The sequence below is a fragment of the Macrobrachium rosenbergii genome, chromosome 52 (genome assembly GCF_040412425.1).
Source record: "Macrobrachium rosenbergii isolate ZJJX-2024 chromosome 52, ASM4041242v1, whole genome shotgun sequence".
NCBI classification, from domain to species: Eukaryota; Metazoa; Arthropoda; class Malacostraca; order Decapoda; family Palaemonidae; genus Macrobrachium; species Macrobrachium rosenbergii.
The window spans coordinates 15,125,581-15,149,065 of NC_089792.1; the positions used below are offsets into that span (position 1 = coordinate 15,125,581).

General features: G+C 33.5%; 1 protein-coding gene across 2 annotated transcripts in view; it reads right to left on the reverse strand.

The window, feature by feature from the left end:
• LOC136833712 (paired box protein Pax-6-like) overlaps positions 1-23,485 on the reverse strand; it is a 199,394-nt gene that overhangs the window by 135,618 nt on the left and 40,291 nt on the right. The window contains exon 3 of one of the 2 annotated variants that reach the window (XM_067095917.1): positions 4,140-4,217. In XM_067095917.1, coding sequence (XP_066952018.1) covers positions 4,140-4,217 — 78 coding nt within the window. The remainder of the gene's footprint in view (positions 1-4,139; positions 4,218-23,485) is intronic. The other variant, XM_067095918.1, reaches the window with a different exon arrangement.

Consider the following 23,485-nt stretch of genomic DNA (forward strand, 5'->3'; position numbering starts at 1 on the left):
AGAGTTAGTGGCCCAGACCTACTAAGAGAAGGAAGGATGTAGATTTGAAATGAGATTTACGGAAGATAAAGGATAGGAAAGGATTTTCACAGTTTTTACGTCGCGCTGTTGTAGACGATACATATACAGTATGTATATATATATATATATATATATATATATATATATATATATATATATATATATATATTTATATATATACATACATATACATATACATATACATATACATATACTTCAGGACCAAATGATCTTTTTTTTCTAACTTCCTGTTTCTTAAGGATGACAGAAAATTATATATATACATATACATATACTTCAGGACCCAATGATCTTTTTTTTAACCTAAGGATGACAGAAAATTATATATATACATATACATATAAATGATCTTTTTCTAACTTCCTGTTTCTTAAGGATGACAGAAAATATATATTACATATAGTATGTATACACTTTCTGTCATCCGTAAGAAACAGGAAGTCATAAAAAAAAGATCACTAGGTCCTGAAGTACACCTTTACAAACCATTAAATTAAACCAACGACAAGATAAGGTCTCATAGCCAGATGTATGGTGGTTAAGAGTTAGGTGTCTCGACACTATCAGCAATCTGAACTTATAGAAAAAAACTTGTCTAGGATTCTGCATAGCATAAAATGGAAAAACTCACGAGAGTTAGTATATCAAAGGAAACTTTTAGTTTCGAGAAGTCACAAGAGAAATAAAAAAAAAAGAAAGGTTTGCCTGCAAGGAAAGTTTTTGATCTTGTAACCTAGATTATGAGCAATTGAAAGAAATTTTAGACTTTTGCGTATCCAGTAATCTTATTGGGCCGTTCAAGCGAATGTAACTTAATGTTAATTCTGTATTTTATCATTACCTTTATTTACATCGAATATGTGAAAAGTAAGAAATAATCTGAGAGACAGATGGTAGTTTATAAAAATTACTGCACACATCTTGGACAGGCAAATGGAGATAACAGGAAGACCGACATAACTAATAATAAAGAATATTAGAATACGAAAAATGTCAGCAGTGAGATCTTGCCTTCCTATTCAGACCGATGACATCCAAGAACAGTTCTGAATTTGCCGATTTTTGTTGTAGCCTTAACTTGAAGAAACTTCATTTCTTTTTTAAAAGCTAAAAAAAGGGGAAAAAATATATACAGTGCATTAACTTAGAAAATTATGAGATAGAAGACTGAAAAATACCATCATTCATTATCATTTGCTCTTTATCAAATTTAAAGCTAAAAAAACTTTATGGCGAACAAACACATATATACTTAGTGCCAAAAAAACTTAAGAAATGAAACTGCAATTAAATCCTAGAAAAAAGAAAATAGAAAAAAAGTTCAAGGAAAAGAAATCACACCCAAAATGAAGGGTCCAAATAAAAATCCTTATTGGTAAACCCCGAGGCCTTCTCCGGACACTCCAGCCCAAATAGACAAAAAGGTGCGGCGGGGAGTAACAACGCTCTCAACCTTGAAGTAGGGTCACACAAATGCAAGAAAAGTGATCACGGAATGGGAGGAGGGAAATGGAATCGGGTACACGGAGGGGAAAGGGAGCTGGGTGTTGAAAACGAGGGATAACAAAGGGGGAAATGGAGTTAAGGGGAAGTGTTGTCCTAGTAACGAACAGTGGTGTCGTGTCTGGCGTTTTAAAGTCATTTTGGTTAGAGAGAGAGAGAGAGAGAGAGAGACTGGAAAGGAAAAAGCGGAAGACGGTGGCATTATGGGGTGACGGAAAAGAGGAACGAGGAATTTTTGTATTTTAAATGTTGGACGGATACTGGCGAGGACAGAGCTTGAGAAAAGCAAATACATACGTTGCAGAGAGAAAATAAAAAGGAAGAGAGAGAGAGAGACAAACCTCACTTTACACTTCCTTTGACGACGCACCGTGTCAGTCCCTCCATTATAATGATTCTAGTAAAGTGGTAATAGTGGGAGGAATGAGAAGTAGGCGGAGGAGGGATGAGGGAGGTGGGAGGAGGGAGTAGAGTACTACAGTTATAAGCGTAATGGGCGGAGGAAGAACGAGGCAAACATCATGAGACTAAAACTTCCTTTTCTGCGCTTTTTTTTTCTTTTCTTTTTTTTTTTTTTTGCTTTGAATCTCCCCTATCCGCAGTCTTTGGAGTACACTACGTATTTCTCCTCTTCCTCCTCTCTCTCTCTCTCTCTCTCTCTCTCTCTCTCTCTCTCTCTCTCTCTCTCTCTCTCTCTCTGTTTAAAGAGTCTACCATAATTCTTAAAGAACGGATCTGCTTTTCAAGTTGACTCTAAGTGAGAGAAGGACAGAAGACCATGAACGTATTTACGCTAAATTCTTTCACTTCACTGCAGGCACGAACTGAGTTCGAACTGTCTTTCCAGCCTCGTTATCCACAGAATAAATAATGAATCAAGTTAACGGCTCTCCCCGTTTGTTGATCTGAGTAAAAAAAAAAAAACACGTTTACAGGGATTCTCTGATTATTTTAAAAGTAATGTGAGATTTGGTGAAAATGAACTGATACAATTGATGATTTTTTTTTTTTTTTACAAAATTAGTGGTGGTCATTACAGAAAAGATAACGATTTTCTCTTAAAAAAATGAATGATTAGGGGCTTGGCTTTTTACGATGCCGTCGAACTTCCTATGAATTATTTGAAGAAAAACCCGACTATGTACCAAGACCACTGACATTGCATCTTACAAATTGAATAAGCTTATTTCAGTTCGCGTTAGAGAATTAGTCTAAGTAATTGTTTTTCACCTTTTTCTTTCTTAATATTCTTATCAGTTAAGCTAGGCCCATCATGAATGTTAAACTATTGAACACACACACACACACACACACACACACACACACACTACAGACCTTACCCCCAAAATCTAAAGACATTTAAAAATCTTTAAATAATTTTTGAGGCTTCCTTTTAAATGTACGCATGACTTACAATGAGGGAGAAGTGGCCACTCTCTTACAGTTTTTTTTTATCGGACACTTACTGTGACTTTTTGACAAAACCGGCCTTAATTTATTTTTTTAATCCTTCGTATCCGTACATCCCTTGTCTTTGCATTTGCTAGGAATGACAATGACCTATATCTTATTGTATACTCTCTCTCGTATATATATATATATATATATATATATATATATATATATATATATATAAATGATTACTATTTGACTTTACTGTAGCAACACAGTTTGTGAAATCTACTAACAATAGGCCTCCCTACCAGCTCACTGAATCAACCAGAAACAACGTTGAAATATGTGATAAAATGTCGATTTATCTTTTCATTATCTTCTTACCACGTTACAATTTTAGTGCTTCATTACTTTATACAGAATCTTTACTACTTTACTAATAATCCCTTCCCCTCCAAAGGTAAACCCAATCAAACATTCTTTCCATTCTAGCTGCTCTAATTCAGTAAGAGTTGTAAGCTATTATTGGGCATTCTTTTTCTCCTAATTTCGAATATTTAGTTTCCAAGACTTCTCATTTACTCAATTTTCTTACCGTTGTTACTGTAAATTATTTTTCTTCTCTGTAAACAATCTCCCTCGTTTACCCTTTTAATGTTCGCTTCTTCAATTTCGTCCTCCATATCTTACGTATTGAACAACTTAAAGAGTATTGTTCTTCATTTAAGCGTTCATCTTTCGCATTTCCTTCTCTTCTAAATTTTTTGTTTAATCAATACCATAACAGTCCAGTTTTCGCCAGAATATTCGTATTTTCGTGGACATCATTATATTTATTTACATTGTGCCCATAATGATATTTCATTCATGCCTTTCTCCGTCTAGATTCATTAACGAATATCTATTCACGCTGCCTGAACAAGCCATAGCATTGCACATCATATAAATATACATATAACATTATATAAATTCATCCAGGGATCAAATAAATGAAACATGGCAATAACTGTGAAAATACAATGAATGAATAAAGAGACATGAGAAAAGCAAACTAAAAGAGAGGGAGATGACTTAAGGTACTACAAATCAAACATGTGACTGAATGAAAACGCAAAGAGAAACCAAGACAAAAAAAAAAAAAGAAAATACAGATTTACGAAAAACAACAAAAAATTGCAAAATGATCAGGTCAGCCTCACCATCCTCCCCTTCCCCCCTTGGCCACCAGGGGGGTATCGCTCCCTTACCCGAGGGTCCCAGTGAGTAATCGAGCACGTCTGAAATGGAAGAAAAAATGTATCAGTATCTTTGTCCATTTCTCTTAGAAGCAGAAAAACAGACACACAGCCAATAAATGTTGTACATGGATGGAAACTTTCAGTGAACTCATTTACTATTTAAAGATAGTCTTTTAAAACGATAGATGAATAATACCAAACAACGGGTTTCCAAATATATATAATATATACTGTATATATATATACACATATACATATATATATATATATATATATATATATATATATATATATATATATATATATGTGTGTGTGTGTGTGTGTGTGTATGTGTGTGTGTATGTATGTGTGTGTGTGTGTGTGTATATACACGTGTGTGTGAGTGGGGCGCGTGTGTGTCACCATGTAGAAAGACTCGAGATCGATCTCACGGGGTATAAACGTCTTTGGGTCCTTTTCCTGAAAAGAAAAACCCATTTAGCCAATAAAGGTGCTCAGTCGACTGTGGTAAGTTGAATGGCACATGTGGCCAGCAACCTCATCCTAAGTACGTCTTGCTGGGGACTGGAAGCGAAACACCCACCGGAAACACCTTAAAGAAGTGGCGTATAGTGGTGTGTGTGTGTGTGTATATGTATATATAAATATATATATATATATATATATATATATATATATATATATATATATATATATATATATATATATTTTATATATATACATACTGTATATATATATATATATATATATATATATATACATATATATATATATATATATATATGTATTTACATGTATATATAAACTTAATCATTTATTATCAGTCAAAATTCAGTATGAGAAAGATAATTTGTTACAGGAAAGATTATGATAATATATTAAGTTCGATACAGCGCAAGGCAAAACAAATTAGGGAATCAATATTGAATTGTTCCAATCATTTTCTTCTGACAAGCCGTATATCGTACAGAAACCCCACTAGTGCTTCTCCTAGCTAAGAGCATAACAGCCTTTTATTGAATTATAAAAGCCAATCAGCAAGCAGTCGCGAATTAATATCAAAATAGGCGAAGACTATAATATTATATTTTGTCAACTGTATTTAAGTTTCGGTTGGAATCCTATTGGATTAGTATGGCTCTTACTGACTTGGGGAACGGTCTTTGGAGTGTTTGGAATTATTTAAGGAACGCGCACACTTATGCTCGTATATGACATATCTTAATTCAAAGCATACATTTACTACCAAGCAGTATAAGAATTTTTATAAGCTAAAATATGGGTGACATTTATAAGAATTTTATCCTTTATATAACAGGAATGCTATGCATAAGAATATTGTAAGAATTATGTAAGCTATAACATGGTTGACATGTACAAGAATTTCATTAGTTAAAACATGGATGCCAAGTGTAAGGATTGTATATTCTATAAAATGGATGTCACGTATAAGAATTGTATATTTTTAATATGGATATCACTTGTACAATTGTATATTCTATAACATGGATGTCACGTATAAGAATTGTATATTCTATAATATGGATACCATTTGTGAGAATTGTATATTCTATAACATGGATGCCAATTATAAGGATTGTATGTTCTATAACAGGGATGCCACGTATATGAATTGTATATTCTATAACATGGATGCCACGTATAAAAATTGTATATTCTATAACAGGGATGCTACGTACATGAATTGTATATTCTATAACATGGATACCATGTGCGAGAAATGTATATTCTATAACATGGATGTCACATATAAGGATTATGTTTCCTCTAACATAGTTGCCACGTATAAGAATTGCATATTTTATAACATGGATGCCATGTGTAAGCATTTTATCAACTATAACAGAAGAGATTTATTTCTTCCACGGTTAGTCTTCGACGGCGGATATCGCATTGCAAATCGCAACAAAAAAAATGGCACCGTACTCAGAAATCATTTCGCAACAACAGACTTCTGAGCGACAAGACTGACCTTTAATTCCCTTCGTGATGGCGTAACTTTTTGAGTCATGTCAAAAATAGATTTGAACAAAATGTATTTCGCATTCAGTATCACTGCTCGTTCCTGTGGAGAAGAACGTTTAACTACTGTTAAAATTAACATAAATTTTGCTAGAACTTCCACTTGAAGTTCTTCAGTGTGTCATACGGTGCGTAATTCTTCTGCTGAAAAAGTAATTCAGGCATAAGCTTGCCAGGAACTGCAGAAAACACGACTTCAAGATTTCCTTCAAAGTCATTTCTTCAAAAAACAAAGCTGTAACAGCCTCATGTTTATTTATGAATCGAGCATGATTGCGTGTATAACCACCCCTGAAGGTGAAATGGGAAAAATAAATAAATAAAACACTTCAAAAACGTTATGGAAGACTCGTGCTTACGAATTTAAAAGCAATGTGGGAACGACTCCAAAAGCGTAAAACCAATTACTGAGAATGAAACCGAGAGTAACTGTGATCAGTATTAATCACTGTGACGTCATTATGCAACCGAGTATTGTGAAATGATATTTTCATGTCTGGAAAACTGGAAATCATATAAATAAAAAACGGTCGTAATGATACCCCTGTGCAGTTCTTAAAAGTATCAAGTTAATGTAATTTGCTGAGAAATATAAGATGAATTTCAATCTGTCGGGTTTCCGAGGTAATGATATTGCAATAGTTTCATACATACATTGATAAAACTCAATCTAACAACAGTCGTTTGGTCATAATTCAGTTTTTTTATGTTTATGCAGTGATTAGGAATACGGGAATTTAAAATCCAGAAGTATTTGATAGACCCCAGCCTGCTTTGTTTAATGTTAGTTCGTTTTATCCATGCTATCCTTATCTCAATTTACAAAAACTATGATAAACACTATATCCAGTTTTAATATGATTATTTTTATTGCATGGAAAAGACTTTAATGAATTTCTCAGGAACTTTAAGCACCTGACTTTGCCATTTAATTATTGTTGTTGAGAGTTTATATGTATCCCCGAGTAATGAAGACTGAAACAGTAGAGGCAAAAAACAGAACACGGTATATACATTACTGACATATCACATCAGACACCTTATAACCTTCTTTCCTTTAAGGGGAAGGAAAGTCTGTCGATTCCTTGTACCCACCCCGCTTCTTGTTTTCTTCGGGCCTGGGCTACAAGCGGGCAATAAGATCCCAGTCCCATGGACCTTTGTTATTAATAAAAAAAAAAAAAAATATATATATATATATATATATATATATATATATATATATATATATATATATATATATATATATAAAGAGTATGTTCTATACTTTGATTGTTCCCATATCTCACGGATACTGCAGATTCCAGATTACTTGACTGTTGGTACAGCAACACTTTTTTTTTTTCTCTTGCAATTCCTTTATTTAAAAAGCTCAGGGGACACTGTGCTGCAATATATTTCAAAGACGTTTCAAATTTTTCAAAAACCTTTTTTATAACATATGAGTACACTGACGCGACCGAAATATTATTCTTAAAGATTTGTCTGTCTCATACAGTTATGAGATTATATTATTATCATCATAATAATCATCATCATCTATGCATGCAGTTTCATATGGAAGAAACGAAAAGGGTCATTACCTTCGCAAATATTTCACAGAAAGGAATTCACGTAATGATTAAAAAGAATGAAATTCTACAACAACGGTTTACGTCAAAAGTTCCATGATTTCGAACAAAGGAATTCGTTGCATCGAGTAATTTTGCCAGTACAAAAAACATCAAAGATATGAAACATTAATACCACCATCTCTCTGGATATAAGCTTTTTACATTCTACATTGCTTTTTGGCATCACTGAATGAAAACTTTTTAAAATGCTGTAAATGAGACCAATTGTAAGTGAAGGTTACGCCTAATATTGTTAAGTACTCCTTATATTTTAAGGCTGATCACTGGTCTTATTTTCATCCCCAGTCATCATCATACTCAGTCGACTATAACACTTGCAGATCAACTGCAGGTCTTTGCTAAAGCTTTCAGGTATCTGCTTTACATCAGAGAAGACCAAATAAAGAAACTAGGCAGGCAAGGCAACAATCATTTAATAAGTACGGAGACACAATGCCTTTTAACGCTTATGACAAGCCATCGACACCATCGACAAATTTTTATTGTTATTCTACAGCAGAACAAAAAGTTACGAAATTTGTGAATAGGAAACGTATGATTAAGTAAGTCGAAGTAAATGTCAAAATAGATTTGAACAAGTCCAGACTCATTCATTACCAGCATGGAATGAGATGGATCTTGTTAAATATAAAATGGCATCACAATCTCCTAATTATCTCCGGCCTACATGCGGGCTATTGAGACGCATGTCTGGATTCATGCTGGCCTGCGTAACTCATTTATACATTTCCTCATCGATTATGCCAAAAAGATCTGAACACCCAAGTTTAGTGCACAATTCTAATTTCATGTTCTAAATATGAGACCAACATTTTGAACAAGAACCACTAATATATGCCAGCTCTGTTGAACAACCGCGGACAAGCCGTGAACTTATCCTTCTTTGTAGTATATTCATTAGATAAAAGAACAGCTGAATAAACAAAGAAAATATCACTGACGGGGAAAATTAGCAACTACTTTTCAGAATAGGGCTATGAACGATGACAGAGAATCACAATGTCAAAGTATTTATTTAGTATTCTGACTGAAGTTGGAAATAGCATGCAGGAATTTAGACTCATTTAAATTCCAACTACATTCATAAGCTGTAAAAGAATAAATACTATTTTACCTCACTCTGCGCAGCAAAACATTACATATTTACTGCCAATTTCAATAAGCTGTATTTGGGAATCATTACAAATAATATCATAAATAACGAACAGATTTAATTTAAACTTATTGCTTTTAAATAGAATCTGCAAACATAATTCAGTGATGAGTTTTTGTTTTTGTTTCTCTGAGCCATTACGGACAATATCCGTTGTCTAGTTTCGCACAAAAGCTTTCCAGCAATGTCGGCTGATTTTTTCGAAAATGCAGTAATTATCACTGAGAACTCTTTTGCTGGTATTATAATGTCTTCGTTCATTTTCCAAAATCATTCGGAACAACAAAGGAAATTGTTCTGAAACAAAGAATTGCTTTTATAAACTTTTAGTGTCAGTTTCTTTTCAAATATTATTGATTTGCCGCATTCTGATCAAAATGAGTGAATCAACGTCAACACGATGTGACGTTTCAGTTTCTGAATTTTATTTAGTGAACGGCTCCTTCTAAGACTTGGTACAGACTCCGTTTAATTAGTCGAGTATCGGACAAAGTTGAGGTAAAAGAAAGTCTTTTGCAAATATGATACGAAATGGGGTCCATCAGATTCAATGAAGTTACGCCCTGCTAATCACGTAGTGTCCGACGGAGGTATCAGTAATACTGTAACTGAAGATATATATACCTGTATATGTATATGTGTATATATATATATATATATATATATATATACATATCTATATATATATATATATATATATACATATATGTAGGTATATATATATATATACATATATATATATATATATATATATATATACTATATATATATATATATATATATATATATATATATATATATATATATATATATATATATATGTAATGTGAGTCTGTGTCTGTATGTGCATGCGTACACCAAGAGTAAACATGTACACAGAATTTAGGCACAAGGAATAAAATGGTTCACCAAGAATTTCTGTCCAAAAGCCGAAAATGGAAATTGGCGTAACCCGAGCGAATTTGGCAGGACACAATGGGAAAAGGGGAATGACGAGAGGATACTGAGGGGAAATAGCTGAGATATGGACGGCCGAGGGGAGAGTTGGGGGGAGAAGGGAATCGGACACAACACAAGGGTGAAGGTGATAAGAAGTGGAGAGAGAGAGAGAGAGAGAGAGAGAGAGAGAGAGAACGTTTTAAAAAGTTTGTATGATTAAAATTCATATGTAACAGAAGAGGAAATATCCTAAATTAAAATTGATTTTATATATGTATATATATGTGTGTATGTGTATATAGTTTATAAATAATGATATATGACATTTTGATATGTATATATATATATGATATCATTATAACATAATTTCATATCATTGATGTTTATTTTATTCCGGTTTAATAATATTGCACTAATAATTACTAAAAATTGATGATTGTTCCCACAAAACATTACTTATGCAGTAACAAAAAAAGAAAAAAGAGATAAAAGAGCAATATAGCAATAGCTTAATAAACTAAAAATGTGTAAATATTACAAAATGATTAGTAGTAAGAGCACTGAAGAATATGAGGGTGTACACAGACACACATACACAGGTGAATCATCTTCAGTTCAGCATTTCATCTGTGAATGTGACAGTGACCACCGTCTTATTTTTTCTCCGGAGCCATCCTTATTACGAAAAGAGGATTAATATATATATATATATATATATATATATATATATATAAAATATGTATATATACATATATAAATATGTATATATGTGTGTGTGAGTGTAACCACTGCTCATGATTAATAACAAATGAAAATAAATTACTGTGAAAAGGCCCTGTTAGAGTCAATAAAGGAACAGTTGAAAGCGAAAAAGGGCTGGAGGTCTTTGGTCAGACACGACGCACCCTGGCCAGGGCGGAAGAGGGGTGGGGTTTTGGGGGGAGGGTCCAAATAGGAGTTTCGATAGATAGGGATCAGAGAGTGTGAACAGGGGGTTGGCATCCAACGCGCCGCGTTATCTTGTCCCGTGGGAAGATTACGGCCTATAATCACCCTCGTGACATGATTGTTCCCCCATATTTTCCTTGTTTGGGTCGTTAGACACAGTGATTAGCAGATTACTATGACTTGACGGACGCATTTGATATGCGCAGTTGTTTGAACGAGCCTTCTTCACATTGCGCTGAATGCGCCTTTTGGAGATTTTCTTTCTTAATAAGAATTGATATTCTTACGATATCTGTTTTTGATGATGGAAGTTGATGATCAAGAACGATTTATTAACTTACATATTTAGCTTTTCCACTCAAACTTTCGGCTGCATGTCAACACAAAAACCTAAATTGCAATCACCTTACAGATCAAATAACAAAGTCATTTATTTATACGTCTACGAACATCAACAGCACCTAAAATGACAATGAAATTAGTTATGATAACAGATAAAATCGTACACTTATCCTTTATTATGATAATGCTACATGTATGCCAAGAGATCTTAAAGACCAGTGCTCTTATGATGGCGCAAGAGTAAACGATTAAGAGAGAAGGACTTTCTTATCATCCTTTCACCTTACCTTCTTTCTGCTTTCCCGTCTTTGCCCATGACCTGTGCTCATTTCTTTATATGTTTTTAGGTCCTAAGCGAGAAGCAGAAAGATTTGTGACTAAGGTTTGATCAAGAACACTTACGAAAATTCGAGGTCTTCTGAGCGAGTAGCAAGAAAGATTTATGACTAAGGTTTGATCAAGAACACTTACGAAAATTCGATATTTGCTAAGCAAACGGTAAAAAGAACATTGATAGCTAAGGATCACAAAGGAATCTACAAAAAAGAAAAAAAAAAAAAAAAAAAGCGTGCCAATCACTCAGATAATTAAAAATTATTTTTCTGCTGGTTTTCTGCACAAACAGAGAGAGAGAGAGAGAAGGATTTATTGTTGAACAAGAATCACCACGAGCGACACGTGTTAAAACGCACGCAGATTCATTTCCAAAAGGAACTTCTCACGAAAATAATTTTAACTCAACCTTTCCAAACCCTGTGGTCACTTATCTAAACCCTTTAATTTGATCTGAATCAATAGTTTACGAAATAAATTTAAAAATAACGAAATGAACACTTCAAATTCAAGACATTTTGTTACCCTATATTCAACATACCGATTCGTATTGTTGCGAGATCCTGTTAAGACGTTGGCTTGTTTATTAAATAAGTTCGCTGGCTTACCAAAGTGAACTCTGACTGGTCTGCAGAAAATAAACAAGTTCAGATTATGCATTATTTGCACTTATTCTGCCTTGCCATGTCACGTACATTCTTCTCATTCTCACAAGTTGCAGGAATATCTCATGGAAAAGGTCGAAAACCTATAACAAAAGTCTCTCTCTCTCTCTCTCTCTCTCTCTTCTCTCTCTCTCTCTCTCTCTCTCTCTCTCTCTCTCTCTCTTCTCCACCATCACAATCATTTGAGCCTAGCATCCGGGAAGGGAACTAGAGAGAAGGGGAGGAGGGGAAGGTTGTAAAGAGGTGAAGGCAGCAGGAGGGTGCGGGGAGAGAGAGAGAGAGAGAGAGAGAGAGAGAGAGAGAGAGAGAGAGAGAGAGAGAGTCCACAGGGTGACGTGGTGAGGTCCTGTAACACCACTACACCACCAGAGGTTTTAGTCGGATTAATGATAGCCGATGTTTTCCCCATCTGGAAGATTACGGTCACGAGATAAACCACTTCACGTTGGAGGTATTCCTTTGATTGTTATCAAGATATAGCGTCTTTGGGCTCGAGAGAGAGAGAGAGAGAGAGAGAGAGAGAGAGAGAGAGAGAGAGAGAGAGAGAGAGAGAGAGAGAGAGAGAGAGAGATTTAACATCGTCAATATCTAGACATTGCTGAATGGACAGATAATAGAAGCTCATTTTTAAAGTTGGAAATTCATGAGCAAACGAGGCAAACAAAGAAAGGAATAAATGCTGGCACAAAACTCTTGTAGATAATAGGACAAGAAAGAAAAAAACACACATGGTGGTCAGCGAAGCGAAAAATTGAAAATTATACAGTGAAAAACAGTAAACAAATACATAAAAAGAGTAAATATCAGGGTATAGCTTTAGCTTTTAGGATATATTTGACTTTCCTGTTTTTCATCTTTGATTTTCCTTGGTTATGAAACGGAGAGAGAGAATTGCTTAAATGGTTAAGTCCGAAGCTTTATCAAATCAGTTGCAGAGTGAAGTCAATTGACTGTGCAAGATAACCCAGCTGCTTCTGAAAAGGCGGCTTGTGTGATGTTATATTTATTTCCATCAAAAATAACGAATCGATCGAGGAGGGTTGGCAGTAAGTTACACGGTTTGATAACAGATCCTCATGTCGATGTCAAAAGACGAATTATTCCAATACTGAAGCAATATAATGTTTTGCTTGAAGGACCTTATCTGGCGACGACACGAACTCAAACGTATGAGGATCCCGTCCTCTGTAAATCTCTCTCCTTGAGACTCCTTCACCTGGAACTTCAAGTTTAAATCCACCTGGTTTCAGCAGCCCATTATCGTCTGCGGAATCTACAAAGGAAGCTGGGAAACTGGCTCGGTTTTGTTCGCTTCAGAGGGACATATACAATCACAGGGATGAGGAAGTGATTCTAAATTATATATATATATATATATATATATATATATATATATATATATATATATATATATATATATATATATATATATATACATACATATATGTGTATACATATATATTATACATAATATATATATATATATATATATATACATATATATATGTGTATGTATATATATATATATATATATATATATATATATATATATATATATATATATATATATATATATTGCTGAATAATGTAAGAATGCGAGAATCACAACAAGAAATAAACATTAAGTAAGTCAGCATGTCTAATAGAATAAAATTATACTGCAAGCGAAAGAAAACAGGTACACACACACACACACACACACACACACACATCCCTTCCCACTAGCGCCCATCTCCACCCCCCCCCCCACATCTACCCTCACTTTACAAAAAAGGATGAAGATAAATATCCAAAGGAAAATATATACCTGTTTGGGACTATTTCTGTGAGAGTCTAATCACATAAAATCCTATGATTATAGAACAGAGGGTGACCCCCGGTTGAGGGCGTCCTGTAGGGCGGGGGGGTGTAGGGTGTTAGTGGGCATGGGCAGGAGGGTAGGTTTAGAAGGGGTGGAAGGAGTCTGAGGTGTGCTTATTGTGAACTGGTTTATGAGATTAAGCAATTTACAATCCCTTCGTCCCCAAAACCAGGTACTTCCTTTGCTGGATTAACACGATTTTCCGGCATCAGAAGAAACGAAAATAAATATGCAATGAGAATATAAAACGTTCAAACAAAATAACAAAAGAATTGAGGCGAACTTGAGAAAATTGTCACTATTATTATTGTGACGATGGTGATGATACTCCCAATATTGTAAACAACACCAAACAAACAACTTTTGATAATTAGGCTTTTTTCCCACGCCACGGCAGAAAACTATCATTAAATTTACCACAACAAAATAAGTAAAAGGGAGAAAAAACCCGAATGAGATCAATCATTTTGTCAGTAATGAGGTCTCTAATGCGGGTACTTTTCGCTCCGCCAGAAAAAGAACTCGATTAATTTTACCCCAACTCGATGCCGTTACATGAAATGCAAGGGGGAAAAATGTCCTCTCTATGGTGCTGGTCAAAAATGTCGCCGCCTTTATTATAAGGACCCAGCGCTGCTAATAATCATTTGGGCCTCGGGGGTGGGAAAAAACCGGACTTATTAGCGAACCAAAATGGAGCATTTTACGGCATCCGTGGCAATTATCGAGTACAGACAAAACGCTTTATTTACAGTGCGCCGTCACCATTCGTTATAATAGCACGTGTCGTAAATATATATCGCTTTTTTTTTTGACGCTCGACGGACAGAAAAAGTCGTCGTTATTAATTGAGTCAATAATAACGCGGCTATTATTAATATTTAAACAGCGGCGTGTCAAGTCTGGGAAGTTAAGACGTCATTTCTTAGAAATGCAGGCTACAGACACCGAGTAATTATACTAAGTGATTAAAAATTTTATATAAAAAACATTCAGTGAAAGAAATATATGAACTTGTGTACTTTACAGAGTAATGATGGCATACAAATTTTATCTGTATGCCATATACTTTCTGAAACACATTTCGGTTCTGCTTGCTTTATAAAGCAGGTACTGTATATAGTATGAATGTACAAATGAACGCCTTTATTTTTGGTGGGAAAATCTTATAACTCAAACCAAAGTGTTCCAATGAACAGAAAAGAGAAAACAGTCCTCTTTCAAAAACTTATAAATCTTTCTCACAAGAAAACCATAGTGAGAAGGAATAAAGAAATGAAATATATAACTTTTTAAAAGATTATGTTCATGTCTTTCCAAAGATTTATTAAGTGCTAATCAGTGCTATAATTTCCTACTGAAGAGATCGAGGAACGTTGAATTTCAGAACAAAAAATCGAAATTTCAATTTAAATCTTTTGCAATGCGGAGAAAATGATTTCAATGGCAGAGAAGATATGGTGAAAAAGTTTGCAAATTTTCGAACGAGAGAAAAAAAGAGTATCTTGAATGAAATTAATTAATGGAGAAAGCGTTTTGTTTTCTTATATGCAAAATTAACAGTGATCCTTAACTTGAATCGACTCTTTATGAACCTGATGACAATTAGTCTTTACCATATAAATATGAAGACTACATGAAAGTATTACGAAGGAATGAAACGACCAGATTATATTGTATTATATTATATATTATATATATATATATATATATATATATATATATATATATATATATATATATATATATATTATATATATATATTTTTTTTTTTTTTTTTTTTTTTTTTTTTTTTCGGTTATTTATTACAGTCGTCCCCGCCAGAAAAGTAGGGTTCGATTCCCAACCGAGATGGGCTAAACTTGGGCCAAGCCCACTAAAACACACTATGCTTCTGTAAATTATGTACTTGGTAGTCAGATGATTATGATGGGTCACCATAGTGAAGAAGGGCATAAGGATAGCAGCTTCATTCAATATACAGTAAAAAAAAAAATACAGTATATATAAATATAAATAAATAAATAAATAAATACATAAATAAATATATATATGTGTATATTGTGTATATATATATATGTATATGACAGAGTGTGTGTGTGTGTGTAGTGTATGTATAGAGAGAGAGAGAGAGCGGCGTGCGTATCCTGTAAACATGAACATATTCACGTTCAAGCGACTGTATCATGGAGAGGTCCCAAAGGGGATTAAGCGAGGGGTTTTAGACTCCTTTTGTGAGGCGATGCTTGGCTGGAATGCGAGTTGCGATGAACCCGGGAAACGACGGCTCGTACCGCCCCATTCCGGGAGGGAGGGCGGAGGGGGATGTAGGTGGTGGGGGTAGGTGGTAGGGAAGTGGTATGGGAAGGGAGGGAAGCGGTAGGGTAATGATAGAGGAGGGGAGGGAAGGGGTAGGGGAATATGAGTTGAGAAGGGTACAGAAGGTATCTTTAGTATTGTTTTAATATCTGTTAATAATATATATATATATATATATATATATATATATATATATATATATATATATATATATATATATATATATATATATATATATATATAATTTATATATATATATATATATATATATATATATATGTATGTATTTTATATATATTATATTTATATAAAATATATAAAATATAAATATATATAATATATATATATATATATATATATATATATATATATATATATATATATATATATAAAGATAAATATGCTGGAGTTATATATTTATATCTAGTGTCGAACTATATATATAGATTTAAATATCATATACATTTCCATATTTTATTCATATACATATATATATATATACAATGATATATATATATATATATATATATATATATATATATATATATATATATATATATATATATATATACAGTATATATGTGTGTATGTGTACTAAACTAAAGTTGCTTTATCTAAAAAAAAAAGTATACTGTTATTGAGGTGGTAGTCAGTGCTAAGAGCAGCACACTGCTGCTGTAAAAATTGCCATTAGCTAGGGCTAGTAATGCACTGTGCCACTTGGTAGAGGAGCGCCCATTGGAATGTACTAGATTTTGTTAGCGGAAGTTATCATCACATAAATGGAGGATGAGCTTCTTCCATAAGGTTGATGACAGTCTCAGTTAATTTCCATAATATACGGGAAAAAACACACACACAACATTCTGACAGGTCTCTGTGGTGTAAAAGCCACCAAAAGTCCGGGAACATAGGGTTTGAAATGTTGGATGTCATGGTGCTGAGTAAGATCAAAATGAAAGGGCAGGGTGTTAAGACAAGGAGGAACTGGGTGCGACTGTATGGGGTGTTGCTGAGGCAGATAAGTCGTCAATATGAACGTAGAAAGTGGGGAAAGAGCACAAACAAGTTAATCCAAGGACTGTCAGAGGTACAGGTCAGTAGTACAGGGAAAACTGTGACCGTAAGTGGATGTGGTCCAGGAATGGGAAAAAGTGAGGCCGAAAGAGAAAGTTTTAGGGAGTGTCTGAATTTGTAATGGTTGAGTTTGGGAAAGAGAAAATGCGGTTGTGCTGTGTGATATTGATGCAATGGTAGGTGATAGCAATAGAGATGGCACACTTGGTAGATTTGGAGTCCATTTGTGAATAATGATGTCGTTTACAAATGTGCTCTGAAAAGGGCGTGATCGTTGGAAATACTTGGAAAAGAAAAACCACGAGTAAAAGAAATATTTGAATTGTATGGGACTGCAGAGAAGTTGGAAGATTAAACAGATGAACGTAGTGGTGAGAAGAGGGGAGGGTGTAATGTATAACTATTCATTATATTGCTAAAGAAAGGGGGAAAAATAGAATGTAGTTTTAGTTGAAGAGGAAGTGTTAAGGGTTCTGAATGTGACTATAAATGTAATTACAGTGAGTTTGATAAGGAATCAATGATAACAGCATATAAGGAGATCATCGGTGGCCAGTTGGACTATAGCTAGAGGTACCAAAGTGAAAAAAAAAGGTTATGATAAGGAGACAAAATATAAGGATGGGGCATTCAGTTAGTATGGGAATACTTGCAGGTAAACGAACGTAGGAAAGAGCAACAATAGAAGTAAATGTGGGATGATGATAAGAGTATTTCGTGAAAGAAAAAAAAACCCGCACTGGTTTAAGTGCAGTTGCCGACAAAGGCGATAATCATGAAGCAACACGCAAGAGGATGATGCTTTATATTCAGGAAGAGAGAGAGAGAGAGAGAGAGGAAGAAAGAGAGAGAATAAACACACCAGATAATTTAAGTAGACAATGCTGTATTATAGGAAAGTGAATGCCGAGTGAAAGGTTAATGAGCGAATGGATCTTAGAATAAAAGATTTGAATGAAGGAAGGCTTTCTGAAAGGAATGCACTGTTGGGTCGTTGTATAAAGAGCTGATGTATAAAGAGTAAAGAACTGAGATGCAAAACTAAAATGCAGTAAGTTGGAAAATAGAAAGGTGCAAAAAATTGACAGAGGTTTAATGGACATGCTGCAATATATTGGTGATCGAGTAACTGAATGGCATATCAAATGATAATGTTTATAAGTGCACATTAATCATCTGCAGAAAAGGTAAGGGGTTAGAGGTGAATATTGAGCTATGACATTACGTAGATGGGGTTATTACATTTCTGGTAGAGAAAGTCAAACTGATATCAGAAGGAATCATTGGGAAAGGGCAGCTTGAGTTTTTAGTCAAGGACGAGAATTTGTGTATCTCGTGTTCATCATGAAATGTTGTAAAAGACATTTAAGAGAAACGGAAAAGTTAGACATAGAGGAAGCTTGTGATAGAATTCAAAAGAGAATGGAGGGGGTTGAGGATGTGTGTTGAAGAGAGGAATTCATTGAGAGTAATTAGGGGCTTTTGTAATGAAAATAGACGTGTATGGCTAGTTCGGTGCATAGCCTTTTTGTAGCAGGAAGCTGCCGTTTTGACATTTCTTTTACTCCTTAAACTCAGGGCATTCTCTGTCACACTCTTTACATTCCAAATGGACACATATAGACAAGAATATACAGTATGTAAATATATATTTTTTTTATGTTAAATTTCCCATGGCTATGTAAAATTTTCATGGATACAGTGATGACAGGTCTTGGAAAGGAGAGATGTCGGTAGGAAGTCACAGGACCAGGGAAGGGACCGTTAATGAAGCTTGCAATAGTTGATGTTTGCTGATGATAGGGTTAATTGGTGATAGTGAAGAGAAACTGAAGAAAGTGGTAAAAGAGTTAAAGCTATTTCCAAAATGAGAAAGCAGAAAGCAAATATTGGTAAGCATATTGGTAAGAAAGTAGCAGGGTCGCTGCGAAACTTTTAGATGAGATGAGTAGCTACAGAAGCAAATGTTGTTGTGTATGAAAGGGATCATTTGGAAGCCACAGAGTTTAAAGGATATAAGTGGAACAAATAAAAAGAGCTTAAAAGGGTGAGAAATGCAGAGTTAAAATGAAGAAATGCTATATTTTTTATAGGTTAAAAAATCAATCAGGGTATTTTGAGGAAGTCTGTCACATGAAGAGAATGAAAGATACCAGGGTAGTGGAAAAGTGTGTTAATTAAACGATTCTATGAGGAGGGAGGAGAATGGAGGGCGATACAGTACTGAAGAGACTGAATGAGGAGGTACCGGAACTTGAGGACCTGAACTAACGTGCAGCTACACAGAGGTGAGTGGCGCACTATATATTTGTAGCAAGGAGTGCCAATGCACTAATGATACGCTTTTTGTGTAAAAATATGAAGCGGCACAAGCTGCCATTTTATATTTTTGTGTACAGGTTATTCATCCTTAATTTAGCAGAAAAATGCGAACGTTGTAATGCTTCCTTATTTGTTTCTATTTCCTATAATGAGAAAGTGATTATTTGGCAAATTATATATATATATATATATATATATATATATATATATATATATATATATATATATATATATATATATATATATATATATAATATGTGTGTGTGTGTGTGTGTGTGTATATATACATACACACATACACAGATATAGATATATATACGTTTAAATTTTTTTTTTTTTTTTTTAAATTCAAGCAGTTTCGCCTAAGAAGGAATGGATCCTGAGAAAAACAAAGTGGTGTGGTCACACAGCCAATGTCACATTCATACTCTAACTGATGAATCATGAATTATACACACACACACACACACACACACACATATATATATATATATATATATATATATATATATATATATATATATATTTATACTATATATATAGAAAATACATTTATATGTTTATATATAAATATATATATATATATATATATATATATATATATATTATATATACCTATATATATATATATATATATATATATATATATATATATATATATATATATATATATATATATATTATATATATATAATATATGTATGTATGAGTGTGTGTGTGCACGTTTACCTGTATTGACTTATTAAGTCTCTCTCCTCACTTAAATTACATGCTGAAATACATGACCATTTACTTTCAACACGTGCTACCACTGTTCGAGATAATTGTTAATATACTTTTTCCAAAGCCGAGTTACGGAGATATATAAAAATCAGTCAACGGCTTATCACTAGATATTTATCATAGACTTACTTGGCAACATGAGATAACGTAAGACTTACAGAAATACATTTCAGGCTACATGAAAACATAATATCAAAATACTGAGGATAAGCTAAGGCCCTTTTTGTCAGTGCAAATCTTAGTATATTGTTAAAAATACACTTATTCTTATTTCCTCATTGTCAGAGAAAAGAAAAATAAAAGATTTAAATATTCATGCCTAAGTTCATACTTACATACTTGCAATTCTAAACATCAAATATGAAAACATTCTCGCAAACTTACGCCAGTAATAACAATTACAACAATATCATTAGAATAATGCGCGTTCTAATTACAAGAAAATAACTCAATTACGGCCAAACAATAGCACATCACTGTCCCCAGGAAACAAACAAATCCCGCATCAAAAGAGAGAGAGAGAGAGAGAGAGAGAGAGAGAGAGAGAGAGAGTCATCTCCCCCTACGTGTCGACAGTGGCAAAGATTCAGATACAAAAGATAACGTAAGACTCATGAATAAAGATAAAGGGGAGGAGAGAGAGAGAGAGAGAGAGAGAGAGAGAGAGAGAGAGAGAGAGAGAGAGAGAGAGAGAGAGAGAGAACGTTCATATCGTACAGTGGTGCCCTTTTACTCTATCACCAAGACATGCTTTTGGATACCAGACGTACGATAATTTGCATGCCTCCATTCTTTTCGAATCTATGAAAATACCGAGGCCTCTGTATTCATGTTCTTTTATAAGATGCAAAGAGCCTTCGTTACCAACTCCTTAGACACATCTGAGTCTACGTAGCTTCTTTTTATGAAGGCAAACCAAGAAGCTATAAATGCAAAGGAAGCTGCTATATCTGGTGACACTCCGGGGAATGTAATAATTGTAATTCACACATCCACACATTCGTAGGAGATGCCGTATTTACTCTCTCTCTCTCTCTCTCTCATTAGTAACCCAATTCACATTTTATCGGTCAGGGTTGACTTGAAAGGCAAAGTGACAATGCAAATAGTTGCGTTTTATGCAGGATCATAAAAATGATGCATAAGGCTCATAAAGGCATTCGAGCGTCGCCGATGATCTCGGCACAAAGAAAAAAAAAAAAAAAAATCGCTCCATAATTTACATCACAGACAGGCACCCAGGTACGGCACTAGGATGTGACGACTCGTGGCTGCGTCGCCAGATAAAGCCTAACCAATAAATCAATCTCATTGAAAATATGATATATTTTTTTTCCGTTCGCTTAACACCAATTCTTGCCTCCTTCACAAATAGTTATTGTCTTGTATTGATTGTTCTTTTTCGACAAGGGATGAATGAGCTGTCTCAGTTCCCACTGGCATAAAACTGGTACTTGACTAAAATCATCCATACTTTTCACATTCGATATGAAGGCATCTGGGGATACCTAAATTTATATATAATATTTTCTACGATTTTTCTATATAATTTTTATTTTTCAGTGTGTGTGTGTGTGTGTGTCACAAGGCATAAAAACTGGTACTTGTTTAAACTACATCCATTCTTCCATTTATATATGGACAAATAACGTACAAAGATACTGTATACATACATATATAATGAAACAATTTTTTATATTATATATTTATATATATAACCCTATATATAATATAGAAAATATTTTACTAAATTAGAGGAAGGTTGTGTGTGTGTACTGATGTAATGCATATACATATAAAAATATATATAATAGAAAATAATATATGTACATATAATTATATATATATATATATATATATATATATATATATATACATATATATATAATGAAACAACTTTTGTCTTTTCTTTAAAAGCTTTAACCTCTATAATAAGACAATATTTTACTAGATTAGAGGATATTGTCTTAACTCAAAATATGCCCAATGCATCGACATTAAAAATAATTAAGAGAAAAAATATGTATATACATAATTTTATATATATACATATACATATATATATATATATATATATATATATATATATATATATATGTATATATATGCACATGTGTTTGTATGTATCTGTACGTTAGTACAAAGTCAGTTACTAATTCTCAACATGGTGCTTTGTATTTTCAAATATTACAACAAATAGTACACAAAGATGTCGAATTCAGTTTACCTTGAAAACAAAGCTTACAAACAAAAAGGGGATTATAATGATAACTGCAACTTCCTCAAAAAGGATTCGAACCCATGTCTTTATGATTGGTACGTAGGAGACAGTGACTTTGCACTTTTGATGGGAGAGTGTAATAAGTCACTGCCTCCCGTGGCAAACATCAAACGAAACGAGTACGAACCCTGAAAGGTGTATGAGTACAATTAAAATGACGCAGTTTTTGTGGATGTACATTACACTCAGGGGACGGTGACTTCCATAAATGATTGCGGACTTTATATATACATATGTATATACACATACATACACATACACATATATATATAATATAAATATATAAAAATATAATATTTATATATAAAATATAATTTTCATCTAATAAAAGTTAAATAATTTTGGCGTTTTTAGAGCCAATAAAAACGCTATAAATATATATTTATGGGCTATATATTATATTTATATATATATATATATATATATATATATATATATATATATATATATATATATATATATATATATGTATATATATATATATATATATATATATATATATATATATATATATATATATATATATATATATATATATATATATATCATAACTTGCTTGTCTGTCTAACTTTCATTAGTTATTTGCACCGATAAAGGTTCTGATTTG